The 21,287-nt window shown below is 39.9% G+C and overlaps 1 protein-coding gene across 2 annotated transcripts in view; it reads left to right on the top strand.

Annotated features, from left to right (window-relative positions):
* Window positions 1-21,287, top strand: part of RORA (RAR related orphan receptor A) — a 753,832-nt gene that overhangs the window by 649,115 nt on the left and 83,430 nt on the right. The window contains exon 1 of one of the 2 annotated variants that reach the window (XM_019650787.1): window positions 16,924-17,066. The exons of the other annotated variant lie outside the window; for it this stretch is intronic. Within the exon in view, the coding sequence (XP_019506332.1) occupies window positions 17,036-17,066 (31 nt within the window). The 5' untranslated portion in view covers window positions 16,924-17,035. Of the gene's footprint in view, window positions 1-16,923; window positions 17,067-21,287 lie in introns of those variants that run through there. 2 annotated transcript variants of the gene reach the window in all.

Raw genomic sequence — 21,287 nt, 5'->3', positions numbered from 1 at the left:
AGTATCTGCATGAAAACTGAATAATTTTTTAAAGCCTATGTTTTATCTCCATAATGCAATGTATCCACATTGTGCTTGAGTGATATTGAAAGATTTTATTCGTATGATTGCCCAGGATTGGACACAGTCTTCAAGGGCCTCTCTGATCCTTTAATTTTCTTTCCCTCCTTTCCCTCTGATCTGGGTGCTGTTCCTCAGTGGTGCTGCTTCTCTCATTGCCTACTTAGTAGCAGCAATGGAAAATGAGCCTTAAAAGTGATAACCCTTTTTTTTTTTTAATTCAGCTGGTCTCATAAAAAACTACCAGTCATTTATTTCATTTCACATATTGTCAGTCAGGCCCACATTCTTCACCTCCTTACCGTGATTTTCTTTGTGCTGTGGTTCCCAGCCCCAGCCCGCTTCCTGCTGAATTAAACTGCAGCCCAGACAAAACCAAAGAGCACATCTCTTCCAAAGTTCACTCAGAGGGTCGCCCCTGGTGAGATGGACATTGCAGATGTGCTAGAAAGATTAGAGACCGCTTTGATAAAACCTGCTTCTGTTCTTTGCTCCTGGTCCTCGGAGTGGAAGATCGGACAGCTTGTCGTTGCCTTGCATTATTTAAGAGTTTTGATGAGCAGCTCCCATCAAAATTCCCCAGACTCCGGACGTGTGTGTGTGTGTGTGTGTGTGTGTGTGTGTGTGTGTGTGTGTTTTAAACAGCACTTGAGAATGATTGAGATGTTCAAAAAGATGTTGCCAAGTGAGCTCTTTGTGGGGCTCACGTTCCATTCGGGTGTCCTTCCTTAAGGTCTCTTGGTGGCCTTCTGTTCTATTTGATGGCAAATTCTGTTCATGCCAGATTGTATGAAACCCCTTTAGCAGCTTCAAACGGCCCTCTCGCCCTGCAGTTTTAGCATTTGGGTGCTGATCACATCAGTCCCTGGACTTTTGTTATTTTCCAACCCTTTGATGGTTTTCCTCCGTTCTTCTGTTTTCGTTTGCTTCCACTTTCATCTCCACTGTGTATTCTGCGGTGGTGTTATCTATTCATTCGAGAGAGCCCAGCCATTCAGCCCTCTGAAGAAAAGGCCATTCCCTCACTTCTCTGGCCTGGCTGCCCCAGTGGGTAGTCCATGATTTGCTCCTTTCATCATGTAACTGTGGAGGCCCCTCTTTGGGCAACCACTTTGGTGACAGGATAAGGATTAGTGTATCATGATTTCGTTTTTATCAACCCTTTCTATGTCTTCCCGTTTTTAGTGGAGATGCAGCGGTTTCTGTTATGGCAGGTATTAATATTTTTATAAATGGCTTCGTCTCTGATCATTGCAAATGAGGAAAGGTAGGCTACCTTATTTCCATCTTATGTACTTTCCACAGATATATATTTATTGTTTCTCCCAAGAGTGTGACCAAATGGTCAAAACATTGCATAGGAATGAGACCTTGAGGATTTTATTCCTAGATCTATCAGTATCTAGACCTGAGACTTTATATGTCGTTTACTCTTAAGGCTACCACATTTCTGTGCCATCTAAAATCCTTGCCATCATTATTGTATGTTATTTTGCCCTATTAAATATTCTATGGTTTTTTTTCAAAAGCCCTAGTACCAAATAATATAATTTTTTAAAGGTAATACAACCTATTATGGTTCTTTTTCTAAACTAATTCAGTATTTCATACCAAGCAAAGGGTGGTCAGAACAAAGCTCTGTGGGGCAGAGATGCCAAAGGCATACCCCTTAAATGTGGAAGGAGGTTGGTTCTAGAATTAATCACAGGAACCAGTCCCTTTTGCTGTTGAGAATCACATGTGATGCAGGCTCCCAGGATCCCTCCCCACACACACATCTGAAAGGATAAAATAATGAAAGGTGCAAGAAAAGTTTAAATAAATCCATGAAAAAGAGAGCCAGAAAAAAGAAGACACAAAATTTCAAAATATGTTCTTAATTTCTGACACCAATGTCAGAAATGATGGGCACCAGGCCCCTTAAAAATATTTTGTGTCTTTCATCACACTGAAAAGGAAACGATGAAATCACCATCATATGACCAGGCTTGGGTTTTGCTCTGCATCATATGGGCTAGTTTTCTGTAGATTGTCAGGACATCCAGCTAATTAACAATTAATGGGTGATTTGTTGGTGGCAACAATAGTTGAAGAGCCATGTAAATTAACTCTTGTGGCAGGAATGAATAGATAATATAAAAATACATGAACCAAAGGGAATATATAGTGACCACGTTTACACTTCTGAAAAAGTGTAAGATAGCCTCGTTTTTCACTTTCAAAAATCGTCCTGTGGAAATTTTTCTTTATACTTGCCAATCTGAGTTCCTCAGAATATAAATTCTTAAAGAACAGGAAATCCATGTTTAATCTCTAGCATGTAGCAACATTTATTGAGCACTAGACTGAGAGTCAGAAACCCCTCAGTTCTACCATTAGCTCTGTGACCCAGGCGAAGCTGGAAAACCTCTCTGAGCTTCATTGCTTCATCAGTGAGTTGGGATAAGGATCCCGGTCTGCCTGCTGGGGGAGGGCCATTTGTAAGTGCCGATTTGTAGCTTTTAAACTGCATCCTCATTAGCAACAACAACATAACAGTAATGATGATGATAATAAATTGAATAGCAGTTTAAAAGTGGCCGTGGTGATTTTAATACAGAAAGCAGTATTCTGGAACCCAGACAATATGCGGAGTTTTGGCCCAGGGTACTCACAGCAGTGGCTTCCCGTTCCTCTGTGTAGCCGAGGCGGAGAGAATGCATCTCGGGACCGTCAGCTTTTGCTTGTAGAGTCTGCACAATGTGGATCTAGCTTGGCAGATGTAGAGGCAGCAGTTTCTATGACTCCGATAAATTAACTAGTGTTCACGGATATTTTTCAGCTGCCCTGGAAACAGGCTAGCACTTTTGAAAAAGAATTGTTACAGCCATGAAGAAGGTGTTGGTATTGTGTGTGCATGTATCAAGCATACTTTTAAAAATCTACCACTTCACCTGCAGTGAATGAAAGCATTGCCAAGTTGTGCCTATGTTTTTTGTTTTTTGTTTCCCATTGAATTTACTTTAACTGCTTGCCTTTCCTTCTCCAGAATTCCAGCAGGTTAAACATTATTATATAAATAGCAATTGCTATTACATAAATAGCAAGTACCTTAATATAATGATATATATTTAAACCTCAGCCCTGAACACTCATAATTCAAATAAACATTTAGAAAAACACTGTAGCTTTAAAAAGAGAGGGTTGTATTTGAACAGTTTGTATTTTATTGATATTTGGCTAATATTAGAATTGAATGAAATACCAGTGTATAAAACAGTTATTCCTTACTATGGAAGCTCTTTATTTTTCCAACAGGCTTCAGAGTATTGCTTACTGAAACTGGGCTAAGACCCTGATTGTAAGGTCTTAAGCAATTAGGGTTATTATTTGAGGTATGTGTACCCATGCCACATTCACAGACATTATTAGAAAACGGGATATCCCATGTAAATTAATTTTCTGGAGTATATCTCTGTAAGTGCCCAAACTACTTCACTTACTTGGGGGTGAGGGAAGCCTTTAAAAGTATATTATGTAAGTCCCTGTCTTGTTAGAGTTCATGGGTTAATCCATTCTTAATGTTTCAAAGTCATTATAAACATTAATTATTATGGTGTGTATAGTATGCTGTAATACAGGTTGTCCTCAGAGCCTCTGCAGGTGTGGCTGGTTGTTTGCCCCTGTGCTCCTTGGCCCCGTGCTGCCATAACTTTTTGAGTTCTCATGTCTAACTTTTTATCATTTTTTATCTCTTCCTTCAATATTTATTGTTTTTTCTTTCTCCTGTGAGCAGAACTATCTACTCCTTTCTGCCATGCGTTTTATATATTCTGTATACTGGAAAATCAGATATCAAGGTTGTCAAAATTGTATCTTACATAGTCTCTGAGTGAATGCCGGAGGGATTTTTTTTTTAAGCACAGATATGAACTTTAGTTCTTAGAATTTTAGTGTCATCTTTGTGGATCATTCTTTACTTCTTTTCTCCTTCCTTCCTTCCCTCCCCCGCTCCTGCCTCCCTTCCTTCCTTCCTTCATTTCTTCCTTTTTTCTTTCTGTTTTCTTCCATGTTCCATTTCATAAGGTTTTCGAATGAGAGATCTGTAATTTTGAAAAGTATTATAGTAATTATTTATGCTTCTTTGATAACAGTTCTAATTTAGTATCACTTAGTTAACCATTTGCCTCACCTGTGAATATACTGGAACTTGCACACCTTCTAAGTCTTAATAACAATTTTTGGTGTGTAAGCAAAGACTTTGTAACTTCCTTTTTCAAATGTCTCACACAGTACCTCACACACAGTCTGTTCCCAGAAAATATGACATACTGAGATTTAATAATAATTATCACACACAAGCTACATACAAATGAAACTTTCTAAGAATTGTACTTGTCTTTCATGTTCTAGAAAATGCTTCTGTGCTTTTCACACCTTGGTTTAAAAAAAATTTTTTTAAAACACCAAGTTGAGCATAAATGATAAAAAAAAAAACTGTGTAAAGGAGCTGAAGATAGAACTCTTCGTAGATATGAATTCCAAGTACATTGCAGCTTTCCTGTGGGATTATTTTGTTGATGGAGGCATTTGTTGCTCATAATCAGAAACCCTTTAATTCATTCATTCATTCCAGCAATAGTATTTATTGAATGCCTGCTGGGCCCCACCAAGGATGCATAGGCTTATCAGATACAATCTCAGGAAACAGACATTTTGGCCAGAATTTCAAGGTTGCTGTGAGTCAGAGCTCAGTTGCCATATGTTAGAAGCATTCCCCCAGTTTAAACTGAAAGCTTTAAAGTGAAGCTTAAGTTGTTTTTAAACTAGCCTTGATTGTATTTAGAACGATCCCAAATATTTCATGTTCTGAGAAGTCTGGAGAGGCCGTGTCATAATGTTTTCCTGTTCGCTGACAAGTCATTCAGTAGCTCCGTCCAAGATCATTTAAAATAGCCTGGAAATAATCAGAAGCAGTGTGCCTCTGTGGAAAACACTTGGAGGATACCTGTCAGCGAATGATGGTTTAAACCCTAGGTTTAGTTTAGACCTGTTGTTAGGTTCCACGTAAGAATTTATGTGTTTAAAAATGTCATCTCAAGGAAAGTTAATATAAATGTAAGTTAGGAAAAATGAAAGTTTCATATAAAATAATGATTATTGATTCTGAGGTCTTACCTATCTGTTTTGCTTTGTCATCAAATACAAAAACTTAATCTCTCTCCCTCCCTGCCATTATCTTGCTTTGTCAGTGAATCATCATGTTTTGCATTTACTAAAGACCAATAATCTTAAATAGTGTTACTTAATCATACCTGATCATCATAATTTTGTAAGGCAATCATATGTATAGATTTTTGAGTGATGTAACCACTGTAGGTTTATTGTAGCTTCTTTTCCACTGTATTTTAGCATTTAGTTTATCTTGTTCATCTTAGTTACACACAAGAGGATTGTAATAATTTTATAGACATGATTGCTTTTTATTCCCTTGAAATCTTAAGGGAATAATAGGTCTTTGTAAGAAAACATTTTCGGCAAAATCATAATATGCTTATTAATTAAATTTAATTATTTGGGGTTTTTTCAGGACTGTTTGAAAAAAAGAAAAAAAAATTATTTCCAGCAAATACAAACTCTATATTATTGCAGAATCACTTTTAAACATTCAGAAAATATTTTCAGTTGGAATAGAGAAGTCATCCGTTCTTATGAAGAGATATTCATAGTATATTGTATACAAGATCTTTGATCCTGAAGAGTGTGGCTAGACTGGCAAAGTGATAAAACACCTACTTCTAAAGTGAAATATTCTCCTAACTGTTTGGGTTCCCTGAGTACATAACACCAAATACATGAAGAGTTGGTACTATTTGGATGGCTCAGTAAACTCACTGTGTTCCTCAGTATATTTCATAGTGTATATTTCATAGTGCTCATAGAGTTATAAACTTCTAGTTGTGTTTCATGAGCCATTCCAATCCAGTGATGACTATTGGCTATCAACAGTGTGCCAGATACTAATGGTTTTCATGTGGATTCTCAACCTTTAAAGTCTTTTTTTTTTTTAACCTTGAAAGATGGGTGTTATTTTTCCAGTTTTACAGGTGAGGAAACTGAGACTCAAGGAATATAAGTTGTCACCAGTCACAGTCAGACAGCCACTGGGTATTAGAACTGGGATGGGAAATCAGGCTTTCCAACTCTAATTCCAGTGTTCTTTGCACCATACGTGCTGCTTTCAAAGAAGTGTTCGTTTATTCAAAACATATTTATCCAACATCTAGTCTATGCCAGGCACTGTGCTAAGCCTTAGTGTTACCAGAGATACTAAAGAGAATAAGACAGATGTGTCCCCGGCCTCTTAGGGTCTAGAGTCCAGTAAAGAAGACAGAAAGGAGAATAAATGATTGTAAAAACAGTGTTAAGACTCAGGTTTACCGAAAGGGAAGAACAGGATACCTGTGGGAGCCCAAAGCTCATCTGATGTAGGTTAGCAACTTGGCCAGGACATCCTGAATACAGTGACATTTAAACTGAGACTGTAGGAGAGTGAAAATGATGATAGATGATAGATAGATAGATAGATAGATAAAGTTGATTTAAAGATAGAGGTAAAGCTGATAGATAAAGTTGATTCTCATTATTGGTAGATTCTGTATTTGTAAATTTACCTACTCAATAAAATGTATGTATAACCCTAAAATCAATAGTGGCTGCTAGTCTCAGACTGGGGCATGCGCAGAATATCCTGACACACATTCCCAACTGAAGTCTGACTCTCTGCCTTCTCATTTCAGCTCTCACACTGTAAACAAGTGTCATTTTCACAGTCTTTTTATTGCCACATTTTTCTAATTTTTGTTCTTTTTGTTGGTGATCTTGCTGTTCAAAAATGGCCTCCAAGCATAGTGCTAGGGTCCTGGCTAGTGTTTCTATGTGCATGTAGGCTGTTCCGTGCCTTATGGAGAAAATATATGTTCTATAAGCATCATTCAGGGCTGTTGGCTAAGATTTCAATGTTAATGAATCAACAGTATACATCAAATAAGTTGTCTTTAAATAGAAAAACACAAGAAAACAAGGTTATATATTGATCAGTTGACAAAAGTGTTATTAGCACAAACCCACAGGAACCCTATACTTCCCCAGGGGACAGTGATCTAGTATTAACTAATTCAGTGACCCCAGTGACATTATAGAACATAACTAACTCAAATAACAAGAATTGACAATAGACAGATAAATATCTGACAATACCAAGTGCTCGTGAGAATATAGAGCAACTGGAACTCTCATGTTGCTAATATGAAGGTAAAATGGCACAGCCACCCTGGGAAACCACTTGACATTTCTTAGAGTTAAACTTCTATATCCCATATAATCTAGAAGTCCCATTCCTAGATATTTAACCAAGTAAAATAAAAACTTATGTTCATACAGAAACCTGTACATGAATTTTCATAGCAGCTTTATTTGTGATTGCTAAACGAAGGAAACAACCTAAACTTCCTTCGATTAGGGAATGAATAAACTGTGGAATGAAATATTATTCAACAATAGAAAGTAACAAATTATTGACATGATCAACAACATGGGATGTCTAATATCTGAAATGCATTATGCTGCATAGAAGAAACCAGAGTCAAAAGGCTACATAATATGTTATTCCATTTAAATGATACATTTTAATGGCAAAACGATAGGGATAGGAAAAAGATCTGTGGTTGCCAAGGTCTGAGGAAGGGGAATAAGTTGGCTATAGAGGAATTTGGGAAGAGAGAGATGAAACTGTTCCACACCTTGGCTGAGTTGGTGATTATACAATTAAATACCTTTGTCAAAATGTAAGAAATGTACACTAAAATTTACTCTATGTAAATTATATCTTAATAAGAGATGAAAAAACCGAGATCTGAAGAATGAATCAAAATACAATTTTCCAGTTTACCACAGTAACATCAGAAAATACCCTTAAAACGGAGAGTACTCCATGTGTTTTACTATAGTTATAGTTGATAAAACACTGTTAGTATAAAATAAGCACAATTAGGAATTTATGTTACACTATAAATTGAGCAGTAGATACTATGAACATATAAAACATGTTTTCTTTTCCCTTGTTTTCTAATGCTTAAATTTAACATGGCCCTTACTGGTTTACAGGAAATAGTTTCTTGTTAGTTTTTTGACAAATGGTGAAATCTGCAAACTATACTATAATCTTAATATGTGCATTATTCATAAGAGGACAAAACTTTTCTTTGATTTGAATTACCCAGTTAATGGCATTTTAGCCTTAGGAGAAGAGACAAAACAAGATAACAGAAAAAATATATTATCACTTATCTTGCTGTATATGGTTATTTAGTGATAGGCAGCTGTCAGATATGGTTGGTTGATCTGCTCATGTCCTTGGAGGAAGGAAGACCTATCACATGACTTCTTTGAGTGTCTAACAATTCTGATATTTCCCTTTTTTATTCTTGCATGTTTATAATGGCTTTGCCACATTACCTCTGTCATATTTCAAGGCACAAAGATGTTGAATGAAATCACCATTACATTCTAGTTTATGACACTTTCACTGTACAGTTTTTACCTAGCTTTGGAACAAGAGACAAGTTGGGTTATCTGAGACTATTATTGTACTTAAGCCTTTATAACAAATTCAATAATACAGAGCAATAGTTTCCCAATAATGTGTACTTTGCTTACACAAACAATTCACTCTTTTTCACTTGTATTATGTCATTTTAAGAGTTACTTTATTTATATTTTACTTAAGATGTGTTGTCAAAACATCTCAAGGGTATCTATGTACTATGGCTTTATATAAATAATAAGGCCATGCATGACTATAATCAATAACTCTAGACAACTATTTTTTAAGGGTGCATTGAAAATTAAGTGGCTGTGTTTAAGATTATTATACTATCAAAGCTATTTGTTGGATGATTAAAATAGGTGAAAGGAATGCTATATTATCTGACATGTTGCAAAAACTACAAAAAGAGCAGCAGTGATATGATTTGGAAAATTAAAAACAGTAAACATGTCTATCTTGTGCTGCTTCTGTTAAATATCATGAACTATGAAATTATATTGTTTTATATTTTTAACAGATTTGTTATTTTGTTTGGTGTCTTTTAGAAATGCAGCATTGGCTTTGTAGTTCTTAGTTTCCTTGCAGTCCTATCATTCCATTACCAATATTTAAAGGTGTTTAACTATTCCAAAATAGGAAAGAATTCCCCTCAAGAGTTAATTTAATGTGTAGCAAGTGTTTCTTAAATGTACAGATGGCAACATTGTATTCAAACAGGATAATTACAACTGTGTACAGTATGTTTCTTCATTAGTAAGTAATTAAATAATTTACTAAATTGTGCAATAATTCATAATGACACATGCTAAGACTGCTCAATTACAGGAGCTAGTGATAAAAGAATTTCTTGCACACATGCCTAAAATTTATTAGAGTGGTAATTTTTGATTCCTGAAGAAGTCAGTTTGCCATATTCAAAATATTAAGTAGTGCTCAATTTAAAGAAAATTTACTAAAATTTTTAGAGTCTTAGCATCATGGTTAAGAGCACACACCCTACCTAGAGTCAGTTTACATAAGTTGTTCTTATGGTTTCACCACTTGGCCTTGTGTTCTTGGGCAAGTTACTTAATTTCTCTGTGCCCCATCTGTAAAAAGAGAGTTTTAGGTGAATTAAATGTTAAAAAGAGCACTAAAAGAAGTGCCTGCCACAAAGTAAGCCCCAAGGAATTGTGAACCAATAGGGGAGGGACAGGCATCAACAGACGTCGTGATGTAGAATTATTGGGAAACCATTTTGAATTTGGAAAATTATCTTTGAGGATACAAGGTTTCATTGGAAACTCAAAATCTAATGTAAATTTTGGAGTCTCTGAATGGAATGCCTAATCTACCTCGATCTTACAAAGTGCAGGAATTGTGTTTAACTCAAGAGAAGAGTATTGTTTGTTTTTTAAATGTGACTCTAGCATATTTAGAAGAATTTAACATTTTTTATTAAAACAAAACAAAAAAACATACCCAAGTCTACTCTCGTTTCAATACTCACAGTATCATTCCCCAGCTCAGGCAGACCTGGACATAAATAACACGTGTACTTCTGAGAGCTGAGAATAGCTGAATCCCATTCTATATAAGCCGGAGCTAAGATGTGAGCATCAAAACCACTATTGACATGTGACACAGCTGTCTGAAATGTCAATAGTTATAAAATAAGTATTTCCTAATGCAGAATAATTGATTACTCCACTTGACTGAACAGAAACATATTTTCTCTGCGAAAGCAAAATAATGCCAGCGTTGGCTCCCGGAACGCTCCTAGCTGCCAGACGCGGATTTCCCAGTGAAGCCCACGTTACCCTGCAGCCCTTAATCACGCATGACAAAAATAGGGAAAACCATCTGTAACTGCTTATCTTTTCTCCATTATTTGAAAATATATTTTTAAGATAGTTTTTAAAAAATAAGATACTGCCTATATACCAAGCATCTATATTAATGGAACTGTCTCGGATAATTTTCAGAACTGAAATGGATGAGACACAAAATCAAATAACATTCAATTTATCTTGTTCCTCCTAAAACGCTCTGCTTAGCTTTTGCTCTGATGAAATAACACCCATTTCCAGTTTTATGCTTCCTCAGTGTTCTGTGATGTGGAACTCTTTTGCTCTATGTATTTTATTAAGTGTAATTTAACGGTATGACTATCAAACCAACTATTAATCCTTACAATAAGATTAGGAAATAGGCAAGCTGCAAAGAGATTTATTTTCTAAAGCACAATTCCCTTCTTCTGCCCACATTTGTTTTTCAAAACGCATTCTCTAAACGCATATAGTTTGCAAAGCTCTGTGCTAGGCACTTGGAGGGAAAGCAGAAGAAATATTATAGCTACAACCTACATTTTGAGCTTTCTCCCTCCTTGTCTGTATGTACTTTATGTTCCTTTAAACCTTCACTGCTAGTGGTTACTTACATAAGAAATGCATTTTCTGTTTCTGAACTTTTACCTGCATTTTGCCCTCCTTCTAAGATGTCCGTTATTCCTTTTTCTATGCACTAAGATTCGATTTGTCCTTCAAGGTCTTGTTCAAATGGTACCTCCTCCATGAAGTCCTTCATCTCATAAAGCTTAAGACAAACCCTGCACCAAGAAACCTCTCTTACTCTTAGCTTACATAGCACCTTATTTCTGGAACACTTAGTGTGTGTCACACATTCTGCCCTACATTATAGACATTACATTCATTTTCCTACTACATTGCAAGCTCTTTGAGGGGAGGTCTGACATCTTCATCTTTTTCCTTCCCTCTCCATATCCTGGCACAATGTAATGCACAGAAGATGTGTATCAATGTTCATTGGATGGGAACTTGCACTCTTACAGGAAATAAGATATTAAAAAACTTGTACTCTTATAAGGAAATTAGGCATAAAAAAAGTAAGACCATGAGGTCTGTTAGGCCACGGGGTAATTTAATTTTTATTCATCTTTGTATTCCCAGTGCTTAACAGGTGCTTAATAAATGTTTGTTTTATATACACACATTTCAAAATTGCAGAAAGCTTAGCAAAAGTGCATGCTGATAGTCATTTCAACACATCCTCATTAAGGTCAATAATGTATGCAGACACAGGCTCTGTGTGTACAACAATGTAGGGGCTGGTGGTGGGGTGGTGATGGCATTTCCACTTGTAAGCCCTGTTAAGAATCACTCTGTTGTGACAGCTATATACGATGTCAGAGGTGTAGTAGATTGGGGGGAGAGGGTTATCACTTTGTGAGGGGTGTAAATGTCTAACTATTACAATGTTTTGTACTCCTGACACTAATTTTTAAAAAAAGAATCACTCTGTCCCTTCTTTAAATTGTTTAATTTTTTCCTCCCAGTGACCCTACAAAGCTCTATTATCCCTGTTTCTCATATGAGGAAACAAAGGTTTGCTCAAGACCTCTCAGATGGTGAGTGAGATGAAGGTTGGTTTTGAGCTTTGTCCAATGCTTGAGATCATCCTGCTATTCCACAGAGTTTGGTGAAACAAAGCAGGCTCCCGGGTGCAGCCAGGAGAGAGGGATGAATGTGTTCCTGAGAAGTGGATGGGACATGACCCTGAAAGTAGTTATGGGATGTTTGAGTTGCAGGCACCCTTTGAAGCCTGTTCCTGTTCTTTCATTCCACAGGAAAGGGGCCTGGTGTCCTGACCAGTGAGGTGACTTGCCCAAGGGGACATACTAGCAAGTGTGAAACTTGAACCCAGGGCTCTAGGTTCTGAGTTCACTTCTGGTTCTCATATCCCTTTAACTAAAAAATCACCACTTTCTGAATGGCCTGTTGCACTAACAGCTGTTGGAGTAGGGTGAGGACACCCCATGGGACAGAGGTCCCTCTGGTCTCTGACATGCACCTCCTTCCTTGCTTCCTAGGTGTGTGTGTGTAGTGAGGCACCTGCTGCCCACCTATTATGTGGAGGTTGCTCATGTCTGTATGCCTGTGAACTTTACCCTTTCCCTCGCTGTGATGGTTACAAAACATCTGCCAGTTCTTGAATTTCCTAATAATAGATGGATGAGATATGTGGTTCCAGAAATCTCAAAATTCCTTCACCATTGTCTCAGTTCAGCCAAATCTTTCACCTCCAACATCCCAGCACACTAAAAGCCACACTAATGATTTGTAGCCATCTACCAACCATGAGGGGCAAAGTGCTGTGCAAACGTCTTTTCAATGGGCAACCAGACACTGCCTTCCATTAAGAATGTTCAGACTGATTCAGGGAACTGACTTCTCTATAGGATTTTCAGAGGCAAGGTCAGCTGATTAGTGAGCTTCTCAAGATCAGGGCTAGTGTTTTGCTCTTGTTTGATTCTCCAGTACAGTGCTAGGCACATAATAAGAAATTTAGTAAATGTGGTTAATGTGAAGTATGTGTGTGTGTGTGTGTGTGTGTGTGTGTGTGTGTGTGTGTAAAATTGAAGACGTCTCTCACCACCAAAATACAGTGTATTTCACCACATCATGGACTATGTATATGCATATCTGCATGTACATTTAAATCTACATCTATATTTGGTTTAAAATCATGAATAAGACAGAGAAGCTATGTTAATCTGTTCATCCCCTCCCCCTTAACACTCATAAATACCTTTGGTGTCCAGGTCTCACCCGTATTATTCCATTTATAAATGTTCCTTTATGAGATTCTGGCTCCTTCCAGACTCAAAATTAAGCACGTCTGTTACACATTGTAGGTAAGTTTGTGCCTTCTCTGTAACTTCCCAAGTAGTCTTGCTTAGAACGCTCTGGGTCTGACCCTCTTTGTCCTGTCCCAGACCTGATCCCCTGGCTCTATGTTGGCCAGAATGGCCCCAGTCCTACAGATCACAGTGCAATGGTGGCTAAGGATGCAGCTGAAACAAGCTGCCTAGGACCACATTAACCTTTCGCTGATCCCTTTCTTGTTCAGCTAGAAAGAAATTAATTGAATTAGCAAGCTGCCACACACTGGAGAGAGAGAATCAGGGCCTGGGTGAGACAGAACCACAGAGCCAAAATGCTTTTTCTCATGTGCATCAGCAAACCTTGAAATCATCTTTGTACTAGGAGCCACTTGCCAACTGAGGATAAATTTGTCAACCCATTGGTTTGCCATTTTTCCCAGTAGTACTCTATGTGTCACTCAGGGTGGTATATACCATGAGATCAGACCTCTCGTAAAGTCAAGTATCTTTTCTTTATTTCACCTCTGAAAGTGGGAAGATTGGCATCAATTTACTGATTATACTCCAGTCTAGATCCCTGTAGAAATACAGCAGGCTTTTCTCATAGACATTGGGAACAGCCTGGCCTCAAAAGTGTCTCTACTTCCTTGCTAAATGACAGGTCCAATGTGAAACCTAGTACATGGGGACACCATGTGGGTCTGTGACTGTCTCTGAAGAACTCTGGGTTGAATTACATGTGTTTATAAGTATGCAGTGTGCTTTCTTTTTCTGAGATTAGACAACAGAAACATTTGAGTTGAGAATTAATGTATAACATTATAACATAATCCCATTCATGGTAAAGAATTCCCACCCTGTTTAATTATCTTTATGAAAGCCATAGTCTTTCTTTTTATTCTTTTAGAACACTTGGTAAAAAAAACTTTTTAATGAAAAAAGCATATTGCTTAACACTGTTTTCTCCCAAAGTATTCCATAACATTTCATATAATCCAAATAACTTATTCCTACATTTTAATATATAGTTGGTTAAAGTTTGCACTGAAATGTGCAACAGTTATGGCTCCTATTTGGTAGTATCGAAGGGACCATATGGGTCCGTTTACTCCTGACTGATTTATTTGGTTGAGGACTTATGATTCTGTAGGAAAATTGTATTTCAAGAGGATTTTTTTTTTACTTTCAAAGTTTTAGGAGAGCTTTGTGTTAATATAAAGAGCAATAATATACCCTGGGTTAAAAGCTGAAGACATTTAATAGAGTCATGTTTACAAATAGCATCTACCCACACAAGAAGGTTAAGACTTAATATCTGCAATTCTGTTGCTCATTAGTTGTAGGATGAGAATGAAATACATTTCTAAAGGCCAAGGTCAGTATTACATTATCCTGAAAATGTCTTTGTTGAATAAATGTGTAAATATTTCAAATAAGTATTGTGAGATTGGATATCTATTGAAGACATGTCTATAGGATGAATGGTTCGACTACTTGTAACTGCAAGAGCACAGTCACGTTACATGTTCCCTATTACTGATTTCATTTGAAATGGTCTGGAATAAATACCGATTACTAGTAATGTAAGACTATTTATCTTGGCGTCTGACAGGCAGACTAGAGATAATGGATTTGGTCATTTTCAAAGCATTTTCTAAAGCAGGATACTGTTTTAAAATAACATTGTGAATTTTCAGAGTTTTGTATCTGGGTTCATTTGCAATGACTATGGAAGTCTGATATTTTCCCATCCTTTAACAGTACGAAGGAAAGAAAATTATACCTGGGATCTACCTGCAGGATAGCTTGGCATTACCCATCCTTGTTAAAGTCGTTAGCACAAGGGAAATCAAGAACCAAATACGAGTATGTATGACGTGTCAGCGTAACTGAGGGGCGTTGCCTCACTGCGAGATACAGTTGCATCATGGGAATGTGGTGTGATTTAATTTCATAATTGTAAACATCACAGTGGGTATGGTTGATTCATATGTAACTCTTGTCCACTTCGCTATGGCTGGACAGCTGAATTAACATGGGTAGGTCTTGGCTTCACACTTTTATGATTTCTTATTTTTGTGGTTTTATTTGGAAAAAAAAATTCTAAAGGAAAAACTGTTGAATGACTTTAGCTGAAATCAACCTTTTATAAAGCTATGGCTTGATTTAAGTACGATGAAATTTTTTTACCTAAATCAAAGGACTGTAAATTTTGCCTTGAAAAGGGTGGGGGGTGGGGGGGGAGTCGGGGGGAGTTATGATCCTGGTTTTCTACAGCGCTGATTGTCTAAGTGTGTTTTAAATTATGGCCCAACTCGGGGGCAAGGAAAACTCAGTTATGTGGGAAAAAATGCTAGGACTCTTCTTGTTTAATCACCATGAATGCAACAACTAATAATCACATAATATTTTAAGTTGTAAAAGGAAACAGACCATCATAAAAGCAAGCAGAACTGAAGGAACAATAGTACGTATGCAAACCTGGCTTCTGATAATTTTTTTGTTATGCTCAATACTACAGACAAGCCTACAGAAGTTTTAAATAATGTAGACTCTGTCTATGTAGCATCTGAAATTCACGGTGAAGAGATTCATCTGATAGTAATATCACAATTTAAGTCTCCATAAGGCCAGTAAAAAGGATTAAACTTCAAAGTTTGGAGGGAATTGAATCTTGGTTGCAAGTTAAAATTCACAAAGTTCACCTTCAGAGTTTTTTTGTTTTGTTTTGTTTTGTTTTTCCTTTTGTGTCCAAAGTACCACAACGTCTCAATTTTAGGGTGTGAAAACTAGAGTCTTTTCCACTTGTAGATGGGTTCTTGGGAGATAATGCTGGATATTGAAGAGCCTGGCAATTTAATGGCACAGATCATCTGGCGGCTGTTCATTTAGGTGTTGCACAAGGAGTTTTCTGCTCTTCTTGCAGTGGTCCTGGGTCTAGAGACACACGTGTAAACCAGGCCCTTAGTTGTTGGTGTGAAAGGATTGCCAACGCCTGGGTGGGCCGATATCCCCCTGCTCAGGCCAAGTCGCTCAGCAAAGACTTAGGAGGCACTTGCTCTAATCCCCCGAGTAGTCACGATGGCTGCGTTTCTCTACGGACCTGGGGCGGGGGGTGCCTTACCTTCCGAATAGAGCTGAGGTACTCTGGGGAATGGGGAATGAGGCTGACTATGGCCCCCCTCAGACCAAACACCTCTTTTCCACCAGAGAGCCGGAGCATTTTAACACCCATGGGGTCTCTGGGAAGGGAGCGGGAGAGTGGGGTTGGGTTTTGTGCCTCTTGCCCCTCGGGCTGGGGGAGAAAGTGGTCAGATGAGAGTTCCGCGGGGCGCTGAGTACCGAAAACGCCCGGCGGCCACAGGTGCTCGCGAAGGGGCGAGAGAAGACCCGGGACCCGGTGTGGGCCGGGGGCGCGGAGGGCAGCGCCCCGCCGGGGGCGCCCGCCGAGCTGCCGCCGCTCACCTGCCCGCGGGGGCGGGGCGGGGGTGCGCCTGCCTCCCGCCTCCCGCCCGGGGAGGAAGCGGAGGGGCGCGGTGTAAACAGAGCGGCGGCCGTGATGTCAGCCGGTCACATGGAGCCTCTTATGGCTCGGGATGGCTCTCGGCGGGCGGGCAGCTGCTGCAGCTGCTGCTGTGGCTCGGGCGGCGGCGGCGCGGCGGCGGCAGAGGGGGCTCCGGGGTCGGACCATCCGCTCTCCCTGCGCTCTCTGCACCGCGGCTTAAATGATGTATTTTGTGATCGCAGCGATGAAAGGTGAGCCCGGGCGCCCCGCCGGGGCCGGGTGGGCTGCTGCTCCGGGGGGGGCGGGGAGGCAGGCGCGCAGGGGGAGGGGTGGGCGCGCCTGCCCAAGCGCACGTACTGCCCGCGGCTGGCCGCCGGAGCCCCGCCAGGGCCTCCTGGGCCAACGCAGCGGCGCCACCTGAGCCTGGCCGCGGGATCTGCGTGCCTCCTGTTGGGGGCAAAGGCGCACCGGCTGGAGCTCCCTCCTCCGCCCCCTCTGGCTCCTGTCAGTCGCCGGGGTCTGCCCGGCACCCGGCGGGGCTCCCGGAAGAAACTTTGTCGGGAGTCGCCGCGCTTCTGGAAGGGAGGGGGGGGTTTGGGGAGTTTGGAGGAAGCCAGGGGCGCCTGCGGCCGGTCCCCAGGGCCCACACCCCGAGCAGCTCCGGCCTACGTAGGGAAGGCGCTGCGGCCCGGTCGGGCTGTGCGTGCGCGGGGACACGATGTCATCCCTGGAGACTGGTCAGCGCCCCGGGCCTTGCGCCCTCCCGCCTTGGCGGCCCGGCGGCCCTGAGCGGCCGCCCGCCAGAGTAGTGCTGCCAGTCCGCACCGCTTCCCGCCGCGGCCACTTCCGAAAGTGCCCGGGCCCGAGCTAGACCGGCTTCGCGAGCGTGCCAAGACTCCCTCGGCGGCCGCCCGCAGCCGCAGCGCGCCCGGTACTTGAGTCTTAGGGTTAGGGATTTGCAGGCGGTGGTAGAGGTTAGACGGCGTTGAGGGTCCACCCCGTGCGGGTTAGTCGCGCGGTCAAGCCTTCCCGGCCGGCCTCCCGCCCTGATCAGGGTTCCTTAGCCAGGCTGGTGGCAGGATGGCAGGGGGGCACTGGTTGAAGAGGGGAGTAGCTTGAGGTCCTCCCAGGTGAGGAGGAAAGTAACCAAGACAAGTCAGGGAAGTTTTTAATGGGAAAGCCAAAGTTTGGAGGTGTGCAGGAAGTCGCCAGTGCGGCCGGCCGGGAGAAACCGAGACCCGCTCTCAGGACTGTTGCTAACAGCCCCGGAGAAACAGCCCGCAGTTGGCTGCCGCTCGCACACCAGCAGGTTTCTTGGGTTAAATAATCTGCCCCAGCAACCCGGCCGCTGGGAGTGGGGATTTAGAGCCCCATCTGTTTGCGGCGGACAGGGCTCCCCTAATGCGCAGCATTTTTGCAGACCCAGGCTGTCCTGCGGGTTCTGCCATCCGTGCGGGCGCCGCTCGTTAAACGTTTGCTAGTTTGAGGGTTTGTTGCAACCCAGGAGGCAGGACACCCGTTGAATATCTGCGCTGGGTTTACTTTCGGATCACCGAGCTTTGCCTTTCTTCACTAGAGATTGGGTGGCATCTCTTTTATTAATTATTAACCGGCCGAAACGTACTGGACGCTAAGATGAGCTGCTTGAGATGAAATCTTTCTCTACGACGTGCCCACAGCAAATTTTCTATCTTTTTTCCTCGTGGCTTGCGGGAAATGGGATTTAATCATTTTTAGAATATGCAACTGATAAAGGAAAGGAAACCTCCCTGTGATCCACGGTCTTAAGCACTTAAAATCATTTTTGAAAGAAAAAGGTTAAGGTTGTCTTACCAACTTACGTAAAAGAAATCTATCCCCTCCCCCTTAAAAAACTTTTATGCTATTTCCTGAGTGTCATTAATTCTGTAAGAGTTTGGTAGTTACGACATTTTCTTCCATTTTTTTCACTTTAAGTGATAAAATAGATTTGTTATTTGAGAGGTGCCGATGCCAGTCCTTATCCATTTTATTTAGTATAATTTGTGTTATTGGGACAAGGGTAAGAAGCTAAGACCGTGTCCTTTAATAAACAGTAACCACCAGACAATAAGGTATCTTTTAATATTTTAATTTTGACGTTTTCAAGTGCATAGGCTTTTTTGCATTTGTAGTTATAGTGCAAAGTGAAGTTCTGTACTATTCCTTACTAATATAATCATGAGAATTACACCACCACCATCATCCCCCAAAAGCTCTAGCATACACATTTGTCTTGGAGTGACCTCTGGCTGCCATAAGATAATAGATTGATGGTATTGCGCTTTGAGAAAAGTAGCTCAGAAGTATTGGCAATGCAGTTTTTCAATAAGCCAGAGAAAGAGAGAAATAGAATGCATCTAGATAATTAGAATATTTCATTCCCAATATCATAACATCCTGTGTTTTAATGGGATTATCTTGCTTCGGTACAATTTAAACTAAAGAAAAGTAGTTCGTGGGAAGAAGGGGAATGCTGTAAATGTTTCCATATCAGATTTAAGGGGAAAAAACTGGTCAGAAATCATATTAAATACTTCCCTACTGCCTCTCAGTTTTAATAGTTAAATTGGTTCCATATGTAAGAGAGTTTGTTTAATTAGATTTTTCATGCAAAACAGAAACACTCTTTACAATATAGCTTTTTGGTATGTGTATACATGTGGACGGGGGAGGAGAGAACAAGAGACCATAAAAGAGAAACATTCTCTTTGTTAGCTGATTTACTGTTGTTTTTTAAACATCATTAAATCAGGCCTTTTGAACTCACCAAAGAAGAAAATCCTTCCTCTGTGTCAGTTGTCAAATAAGTTTAGGCTTAAAGTGGTTTCATGCTTAGAAGAAATAAATCTTCATTTGAGCAACTCCAGTCTCATCCTTCAGTTTTGTTTGTGTTTAATTAACAACAAAATTCCAATACCATTTGTATTGCTTCTTGGGCAAACGGAGAGAGCCAGCGATAACATTTATGATCAGGGGAGCACTTGTTCCGCTCATCATAAAAGTGCATTGACCAAATGTCAGGTGGCAGGCGGATGCTGAAAGGACATGCAAGTGCTTCATCAGTTTCAGTAGATTACAAACCCCTTTGCTTCTTAGGAGTACTCAGCCTACGTTCATGTAAATAGAGTTCTGAGAGTGAAGGAGAGACTTGAAGGGAATGTCTGTGTCCCTTAATAGATTCTTCCCCAGTATAATTCATGTGCAAATGAAAGGCACCTTGCCACTTTGATAATACTGTGTGTTAGTGATTTACTAGTCTTTCCAACTCCAATACATTTGATTTTATGTTTTGAAGAATTGGACCTTTCTTTTTACCAAATGAGATTTGAATTTTATCCCTGGCTTTATTTTCGTCACTGTGTCAGAGGTATCCCTTCGCTGGGATTTTTGTCCTATTTTTGTATCCTTTGATGGGTGTGATTGGGAGAGGGTGATGGCCCGATCTTGAAAAGAGGAAACCCAAATGGCTGCTCCACTGAGCAGAGTGCTTATCAGGCAAGGAGGGGTCCGTTCATGTAAAAACAAAGAGGATCTCTGAATCCATTTGTCCATGGGAGGAGCGGGGGAGCTCGGATTCCCTATGAAGTATTGAATATTTTAAAAGCACCATCTTTATGAGCAGCCTCTTGATTGTATATGTATATTTCAATCACATCACTTGAAATGCAAAGCAACATCATACTCAAGTAAACCACTTTGCCTTTGATTTAAATTGAGTATTATAACTTCCTTAATGCTGCCCAGTTGTAAAATAATACAATTTCTAAATAGAAATAGTCCTTTAAATGTATATATACCCATCATATATATGATGTGTGTGTGTGTATATATATATATATGCACACATATACACACACATATATACATACACACACGTGTATATATATCATATTTAATATTATTTAAATCTTAGGGTTTTTTTTAAACTTAGATATGTTAGTAAATATATCAGTAGTTCTCACTAGACTCCTTTTTCTCCCACTTTTCCCTCCCAGCCAAGTGAATCACAATAGAATTGATATGATCAGCAAGTAGATAATTGCAAAGCACCTGCCACAGCGCCCAGCCACTTTGTAACTAGCTCTGGGCCACCTAAGAAACAGTATTTACAAATGACCATTTACTGGGAGAAAAAGTTGATGGATGTATAGATAGTGGGTTGTCTGAAAAGATGTATTGTTTCTATGTTTTTTGTTGCAAAAATGCGTCATGACTTTTCCGACAACCCAATAGATAGATAGATAGATAATTGATAGGTAGATTTGCAGAGGTAGAGTTGGAGTTCAGTTTTCTTTAAATTATTTTAGCAATTAATAAAAACCACTGTATGGAACAAATCTTCTAAGAAATCTTTGTCATAGAAATGTTTTCTACATGCATCCTCAATATTCACAGTGTTTATTAAGAAGTCAAGGCTGCCTTAACCTATGTATTTCATATTTAGTAATTTT

The sequence above is a fragment of the Hipposideros armiger genome, unplaced genomic scaffold, assembly GCF_001890085.2.
Source record: "Hipposideros armiger isolate ML-2016 unplaced genomic scaffold, ASM189008v1 scaffold_147, whole genome shotgun sequence".
NCBI classification, from domain to species: domain Eukaryota; kingdom Metazoa; phylum Chordata; class Mammalia; order Chiroptera; family Hipposideridae; genus Hipposideros; species Hipposideros armiger.
This window is presented reverse-complemented; position numbering and strand designations above follow the sequence as displayed.